This window comes from Hippichthys cyanospilos, chromosome 5 (genome assembly GCF_059441005.1).
Source record: "Hippichthys cyanospilos isolate Australia breed blue-spotted pipefish chromosome 5, RoL_Hcya_1.0, whole genome shotgun sequence".
Taxonomy (NCBI): Eukaryota; Metazoa; Chordata; class Actinopteri; order Syngnathiformes; family Syngnathidae; genus Hippichthys; species Hippichthys cyanospilos.
Window position 1 is genome coordinate 8,655,155 of NC_142373.1, and position 8,414 is coordinate 8,663,568.

General features: G+C 47.0%; 1 protein-coding gene across 1 annotated transcript; it reads right to left on the reverse strand.

Annotated features, from left to right (window-relative positions):
* Positions 1-286: 286 nt before the first annotated feature.
* On the reverse strand, positions 287-7,574 carry cfap91 (cilia and flagella associated protein 91). Its single transcript, XM_088414977.1, has 17 exons — positions 7,205-7,574; positions 7,036-7,106; positions 6,689-6,834; positions 6,515-6,598; positions 6,302-6,355; positions 5,722-5,897; positions 5,486-5,663; positions 4,506-4,663; positions 4,249-4,422; positions 3,981-4,099; positions 3,810-3,899; positions 3,662-3,733; positions 2,979-3,125; positions 2,170-2,391; positions 1,951-2,099; positions 1,791-1,882; positions 287-1,517 (listed from the first exon to the last, which is right to left on the reverse strand). The coding sequence occupies exons 1-17, from the start codon at positions 7,284-7,286 to the stop codon at positions 712-714; spliced, it is 2,820 nt and encodes a 939-aa protein (XP_088271103.1). The 5' UTR covers positions 7,287-7,574; the 3' UTR covers positions 287-711.
* Between the last annotated feature and the right edge of the window lie 840 nt (positions 7,575-8,414).

The window sequence follows — 8,414 nt, forward strand, 5'->3', positions numbered from 1 at the left end:
CATTACTAAAAAAGAATAGTGAGCGGTTTTTTTCCCACGTAGCAGAAAAAAAGCACGTATAGTAAGGCTTTTTTTTAACGACTGTGAAGTAAGGTTTTACTTGAAAACAACCATGTATCGTAGTAAGGCATCTTTATAAAAACCCTGAGAATGCCTAGTAAGCGATCCCAATTACAAATGATGTATTTGTATCACTCACGGTTTAACTTGCCATTGCACTTTGCATAGAAAACAAATGCTGCAAAAAAGTGTGATAATGGTGAAAAGTAATCAAAGGAGGCAAAACTATTTTTACATTTTGATTTATGATGTAATCGTATACACATCCTCTACAAGTATTGGATCGATGTCGTACGGTGTGTTCAATCGTCCATAAAATATGGTAGGTTTGAATTCAAATGCAAAGTTGCGAGGGGAGCAAACATTTGACGTGACTTGCTCGATTGTGAAAAGGTTCTGAGGGCACTCGAAGGTTTAGGAGGTCAAACGTGAAAGCGGCTCCCCCGGGAAACGGATCAGGAACTCCCGCTCAGTTAGGATTTCTCTATGTCCAAATGAACAGTAGGCAAGGCATCATCACTCCAACTTCACGCTTTTGCTTAGAATGTTCAGCTTGAGATTTGGGGGGATTACGGTATGATTTGTGGGGGGAAAAATGTTGACCAGTACCTCTGAGGTTTTGCAAAAGCCTGGTGGATCATCTGAGAGGTCCTACTGGCCCCGCTCCGCCTCCGGGTCCCGATCCGGCCCCGGGACCGCCTCTGCTCCCGGGACCTCCTCCGGCCCCGGGTCCCGTTCGGATCCCGGGACCACCTCTGACCTTGGGACCTCATCTGACCCCGGGTCCCGCTCAGATCCCGGGACCTCCTCTGACCCCGGGTCCCGCTCAGATCCCGGGACGTCCTCTGATCCCGGGTCCCGCTCAGATCCCGGGACCTCCTCTGACCCCGGGTCCCGCTCGGATCCCGGGACCTCCTCTGACCCCGGGTCCCGCTCGGATCCCGGGACCTCCTCTGACCGCGGGACCTCCTCTGACCCCGGGTCCCGCTCAGATCCCGGGACCTCCTCTGACCCCGGGTCCCGCTCAGATCCCGGGACGTCCTCTGACCCCGGGTCCCGCTCAGATCCCTGAACCTCCTCTGGCCCGGAGACCTCCTCTGACCCCGGGACCTCCTCTGACCCCGGATCCCGCTCAGAGCCCGGGACCTCCTCTGACCCCGGATCCCGCTCAGAGCCCGGGACCTCCTCTGACCCCGGATCCCGCTCAGAGCCCGGGACCTCCTCTGACCCCGGATCCCGCTCAGAGCCCGGGACCTCCTTTGCCTCCGACACCTCCTCCGGTCTCGGGCTTCGCTGCGACGCCAAGACCAGCATGTCCTCCAGGAACTCCTGGGCGGCCACATCCGAGGGCCGCGTGACCTGCGGGGTTCCCATTAAGCTGGCCACGATCTGCGGCTCGGCGTTGCCCTCCACGATGCTGCGTACGGCCAGAAGGTGTCTGCGCTGCCTCTCGTGCACTAGGAGAACGGGGACGCGAGCGGACGGGCCGTTCGGTTATTTCGTAACGACGTAAATGCAAACGGCATAAAAAGCATTTCAATCCATTTATTAAAGCGGTGGACTATGCGAACGCAGTTCGGTTTTTGGCCTTGGGAGGGCAGCGGTGCGTCGGTCACCGCCATTGATTGCCGGTGTCAGTCAAAGGGCCGTTCGTACGGACCGGCTTTGATTGATGGAGTTTCTGAATTGCAGCTTTCTAATACGGCGATTCGGCTGACGAATAATCGTACCTCTCTCCCTGACGCCGATCTTCTCAATCTCGGGAATGAGGAAGCCGTAGACCAACTCCGACACGATCTCCTCCGACTGAAGTCTGTTGCGGCTGCTCGCGCCGATGAACAAATGGAGTCAACGGCGCGCGTGTATTTCCGCAAAGATGTTTCGTCTCACCTTTCTTCGATGGCGTAGGCGATGTCGTTGACCTCCTTGGCCACCCTGCGGATCTCCTCTCGGGCCTGCTGGTCCGCCGTGATCTCCATGGTGTCCAGGATGATGTCCTCAAAGTACAGGTCCACCGTCTCCTGGTGGACCTTCACCACCTGCCGCAGGCGCACTCGCACGTGACGCGAGCCGCGACACGAGACTTTTCTTTGGGCGCCGGCCGCGTACCTCTCTGAAGATCTGGTCGTCCTCGATGCGGCGGCGCTCCTCGGCCTGCCTCCTGCCGCTCTCCTCGGCCTCGCGCCTCAGACGCTCCCGCTCGGCCAGCAGCGTGAAGGCGTGGATGCGCCGCTCCTCCTGCAGGCGGATCAGCTCCTTGGACAGGGTGTCGAACACGTACTCCAGCTCGGCGCCCACGGCCGCCGCGTGATGGGCGTCCTCGCGGGATCTCTGCGGAGGAACGAGGCGCGCTTTGTGTGCTGGCTGGATCCAACGTTGCCCCCCCCCCCCCCCCCGTAAAAACATACGACTGCCACAAAGTGCCCCCCCCCCCCCGATCGTCAATGGCAATAAGCTGTCACTGGACGGCGACAGAGCACTACGTTTCTGCTTTAAACCACTTGCGGGATTCGGGCTTGACGACCAAAATATTTCACATCGAATGGGAAGCAATGAAAGAAGACACCAGGGAGCTGAAATTTCACAAGTTCAACATGACACGACCACATTGTTATCACATTAGCAGGAGTGCGCCATCCCTTGACTAAAATACTGGCAAAATGGTGTGGAAAAAAATGACTATACAAGACTTGAAGATATAGTCCACTTTTTTAGCTATTTTAAGCAGTTCACTGGAGAATGCAACCTCAAAAGAATTTGCATGCGAAGGTCGAAAGAATGAATGAAAACTGCGTCGAGAAATAATTGTACTTGCAAGCACTTACACTGAGACGCCACAAGATAGCGCCAAGGCATTTTCAAACACATTACCGTCCATTTTCTATTATCTGCACGATGGATTTGAAAAGTGGAAACACCTCAAGCCGCAGCTTCTCCCGCTCCTCTTTGAGGGCCATGACCATCTCCTTGTCAGCTTTCTTCATCTGCTGCTCCTCCGCTCGCAGGGCGTGCGCAGTCCTCAGCTCCTTGATGAGGTCCAAGTGGTTCTCTTTCCCCGTGAAGATCTGCAAGGAGACGCAAACAAAATCGCTGAGCGCGGCAGCGTGATGAACTCGGTCCATCCCGAAGACAGATTTGATTTATTTACAGTTTGTGATCGTATAGCGGCTACAAATTCCCATGAGTTGTACGGGCGCCGACGCCGCCGATACCTGCCATCGATACTTGGCCGTTCTTCAATAACAGTAATGATAAAACGACAAAGGGATATTTTTTTGATATTTCATATTTGGCATTCAATTCCGGTGCTAAAGTCATTGATTACTTCAGTACCTAGAATAATAGTTGGTGGTACTACTGGTACGAATCCATCAATCAATTAGTCACGTAATGGACTACTTTGGTACCTAAACTAAAATAAGTACTTAATTACCTAAAGTAATTGAATATTTTAGTACTTCATTGCCTAATACCAATCATTCTCTTTAGTTAACAATAATCAAATGAGTGTCTGGGGTGAAATGTCAGGACTCTTGAAGATGAAAAAAAACCCGTAAAAATCCGTCTTTGGCACTGAATGAGTTAGTTCAAATAAAAAAACCTCTGTTTGGATGCTTCTTCCACGGATGAGTTTCTGCAAATGAATGACGGCCAGCTCTTTCTCCTCTTCACCCTAAACAACAGCGGAACAATGAAAATGGAGGACATAGGGAAAAATATGGAAAAAAAAGAAGACGAAGCGAACTGGCCTCCGGAGGCTCGTCCACGGTGGGAGTGACGGCGCGGGGAACGGGCTTTTCCTTCTTGACAAAATATTTGGCCATCTCCTCTTTCAGGTTCTACACAAACGTGGATGACGCTCAGTGAGATGCGGAGACCCGCAAGGTTTGGCTTTGGATTTGGATTTGTTTTGGAATAACCTTGTACTTCTCCAGCAAAAGGGTTCTTCTGCCGTCGGCGCGATTGTCGAGTCTGGGTTTGGACTTTTTCTGCATCTTGAGGGAGGCGTCTGTGGGTCTTTGCATCCGATTCAGCAAGCCTGGGCGGTTATCAAAAACGCATTCCAAATATCAAAACAAACAAGGGAAAAAATCAAGTTCCTTTTCCGTTTCGGACCACGTCAATGCGGACGCCGCGATGAAAACCTTCGAGTCGAACGGAAGCCACGGAAGCGTTTTGAACACGCACCGTCGTACGTCTCCAGACGGACTTTTTGCCCCGGTCTCCTCTTGGCCGCGGGGGTGTCGGTGCACGCCCGCAAGGCCTCATTCAGGGAGGAGTACACGGTGTAGTCTTTGCAAGTACCCAGCTGCTTGATGTTCTCCTCCATGTTCCTGCGCTTGGTCTCCAGCTTCCTCATTGCTGCCAACATTTTCCGGGGTTACTTTTCAGTCGGGGACAAGTTTGAAGCGCGCCGCTTCCAGCGCAGCGAGGCTCGCTCTCACATCGGGTGTGCTCCTTGTCCACCTTGTGAAGCCTGCTCTCCTTCTCCTTGAGAAGCTTGGAGTAGATGTGGTTGAGTTTGTTTTTGCTGACGGCCACCTGGGCCTCGTCCTGCTGCTGCAGCATCTCACCCAGCACGGCCAGACGAGCGTCCTGCAGCCTGAAGACGACAGCGGGCTTGAGTCCTGCGTGGCGACTGCCGGCTCATTGGGAAAAAAAACAAACAAAACAAGCGGGACCTCGCAGCGCTTGCTGATTGGACCCCAGTAAAAGGCTCCTTTCTCTCAGGACTCATTGTACGCATCAAGAGAGTGGTTGAACATTATGGGGTAGAAAATATGTCATTTGAACATTAAAATAGAAAAAGTTGGTTGATGTTCCAATCAATTTGCGCTTAATTTGAAAAGAAAACAGACTACTGTAGAGTCAATTTCGTCCCTGCGACTTATCTGTAATCGTTTTTTTACTCGCCTATATCTGTTCAGGTTGTTCATTTATAGAGCAACTTTCAAATAGAGCCGAAAAGCTGTCTATCAACGGCAGTGCTCAAAAAGCAAAAAACATTTTTATTAATGTAGTATTGAAATTATTCTTAAAAAAAGTATAAGTTGAAAAAGGTTTCTCATGTTTTGTTGTAATATCACTATGTTAGAATTTGAAAAGTTGTTTGCTGTTCCATTTACTTTGCTTTTAATTTGAAAACAAAAATGAACCACAGTGAATTTCAGACTATAAACAGCAACTTGCTGGTGCTCAAGGTGCTCACTATCAATTTACGGAATAATAATCAAACAGAACTGAAAAGATGTAAATCAATGGTTGTGCTAAAAACAAATATAAAACTGTAGTATTAAAAACATATTTGTACATATACTGTACGATTGTATCTATGAATTATGTGCAAAATTTTCCCGAAAATAAGCAATCAGTGAATACATCAATAAGAAACACGCGATTGAAAGAGGCCGATAAAAGCATTTACTTTTGTATTTTTCCTTCTCTGAAGGCCCATTCCCTGGCTTCCATTTCCTCCATGATGCGCCTCCTTTTGCGCAGAAGAGCGGGGTCGTTGAGGCCGGGAAGCCGGGCCTCCCAGATCCGTCTGGCGCGGGCCCGCTCGATCATTTCCACTTCTTCCACGCTCGCGGGCAGACCTCGCTCTGATAAGGAAGTTGCGGTGGCGAGGCCCGATACGGAAGGGTGTTTAAAAGTGCGTACCCCAGGTGAAAGAAGCCACGGCCAGCAGTTCCGAGAGGCTGCTCCCGCCGCCCAGCAAATAGTCCGGCGTGTACGGGTCCGTCTGGGCTTCGTTCTCCCTGTAGTCTGTCTGCACCGCCACGGCGATTTGGCTGGGAACGTCCTCGCCGCGTTTGCCACCGGCTTCCGATTCGTCTCTGACGAGGACGGAAAAGAAAAACGGCATCGGAAAAAAAATTAACTCGCTCAATCCCAAAGCCTTATTTTTACCGTTTTTTTTCCCTCCGTTAGTCCGGACGTTCAATCCCATGTAATTCTTCACATTTTTTTTTTTTTCAGGCTTTGAACGAATGGGCTTTAAAAAAAAAAAAGAGTTAATTATATGGGATGGAATGTCTGGACTCTTAAACAAACGTGAAAATGCGTCCCTGGCACTGAATGAGTTAATAGGTAATTATTGATTAAATTAGTACAAAAAACAAAAAGTAATCAAATTCTTAAGTAATACTACAAAAGGAATGCCGGACTGCAAAAATGTATAAACACATCTTTGGGATTGAATGTGTTATAAAAAACAGATTAAGGTGCGTGTTAAACTTACTGATAACCATCACGATTTACATCCAAGGGAATCTGTTGCACGTATGGAAGAGGCCTGGAACAAACACAAATATCAGGCGCAATATCAGGTCTCATCCTGCTCCATTTAGTGTGACTGACACATTCACTGGCCACATTATTAGGTACACAACTAAGATTATTAGGCACTTGAGTGTATATTTCTATTTGGAGTTTCAGCAACTCCCTTTCAAACCTTTTAAAGAATTTCCAACGGTCAGCTCCACTGGGCTGGCACGTTTCTCTTTTTTGCATCAAGGGCTGAATATTTGGAATAAAGCTGTCATTGAAAGAAATACAATAATGAGTGTCTTTTTAACTTTTAATTATAAACTATACTATGCGCGTAGGGAGTGTATTTTTGGGTTACCCAACAAGTTGCTGTAGGGCCCTCTGTCGCGTTTCATCATTGCCGCGCCAGCGACGGTCCACGGAAGGAGGCAATGGATCGCTGGCGTCCAGACGAAATTTCACCCTCTCGTTGTTGAACATGGATTCGAACTCAGGCAACTTTCTCTGCACATGAAAAATGATAGAACAAATCTACCAAAGCTCGATTTAGTAGAGAAAAGAGTTGACGTGTGTGTAGAGGACATCTCCATTTGAGCAAAATAACGGGAAAATGGCAAAAACACGAGCATCATTTATAAATGAAATGGTACACTTTATAATACTGTAAAACGTTGCAAAAGTCAATACGTTTCTAAAAATACTCACGACACGCTCCTTAAAAGACTTAGGGGCAGACTTTGCATGGTCGACCTCCGAAGAAACGAAGTAAACGGGTTCTGAGGGACAAAATTGACATTGATTAAAAGTAGCTTGCAGAAAAAAATAGCTAGTTCAACGAGCTAGCTAGTTAGCTGAATAAACGTACTGGACTTACCATACAAGTAGTCATATACACGCTCACGTTTGACTTCTCTACCATCAGTGGACTTGACAATGGTTCGGGTTACAGAAGTCATTTTTAATATTTTGATCTACAAAATCTCGCAGCTACACTTTGTCGCAAACAGCAATAGTCAAGTATCAATATGAAGAGTACACACTTGCAAATACGTGCTCTGTGACGTCACCGGCGTCGAGGAATTTTGTATTTAAGTGTACGTATTTAGGTTTATTGAATGCAAATATTTCAATGTGTTATACTGTCTAAATATTTGCTAGACAAATTCTGCTTTATTTTACCATGTAAGAACATTTTTTTTTTGTGCAAGGTGCATCCTGAGATAGCTAGCAACAGGTAACGCGTCTTCGCTGTGAAACCATGGCAACCGTAATCCGGAAACAACAACAACAACACTAGGAGACAACGTACGGTCATTTGGGCACCATTTGACGGCAGTGAAAACAATTTAGGACGACGTAAAAATGTCGTACAACTGTCTATCTTGTTGGGAAATTTTCGCCCCCCCCCCCCCCCCCCCCAAAAAAAAAAAATACAGAAAACCTTCAGAGACAGATCAACTACAACTCCCAAGATGCACTTCAACAAAGGCTATCCAATGAACGTTTCTTGCCCGTAAAAAGGACGAAACCTCAAAAAAGATAAACCACCAACTATTCATTTTTTAAAAGTAAATAACACAATAATATTGAATTTGTTATACAGAAGTAACATTATGAATAAATAGATCCTATAAGTACATCATAACATAACAAATAAATGAATTAAAATGGAACAATATAAAACATAGAAATACCAATGATTAAAAATGAGGTTTTATTTTAGTTTTATTGAGAAAAGTAACATTTAAAACGGGACATGAGAACGTAACCTGAGAAATACATATGCAAGGCAAGAGTGTTTTTTTGTTTTGCTATCTGCCAAAACATGTTGCATTACCCTAAAGTATATTTTGACACTAACAGGATGTCAGTCCTATCTAAGCATCTCAGTAGACAAACACACCCATACACACGCTCATTTCTGTGTGTGTGTGTGTCTATGTTGAAGAATGATGATGTACTTTTTTTCATCCCTTCCCTAAATTTAAATTTATCTCAACATTTAACGCTCCATTTTGGTCCCAGGGGAAACTACGCTGACCTAAGCAACTAAAAAGCTGTGAAGTCTTGCAAAACAAGAAGAC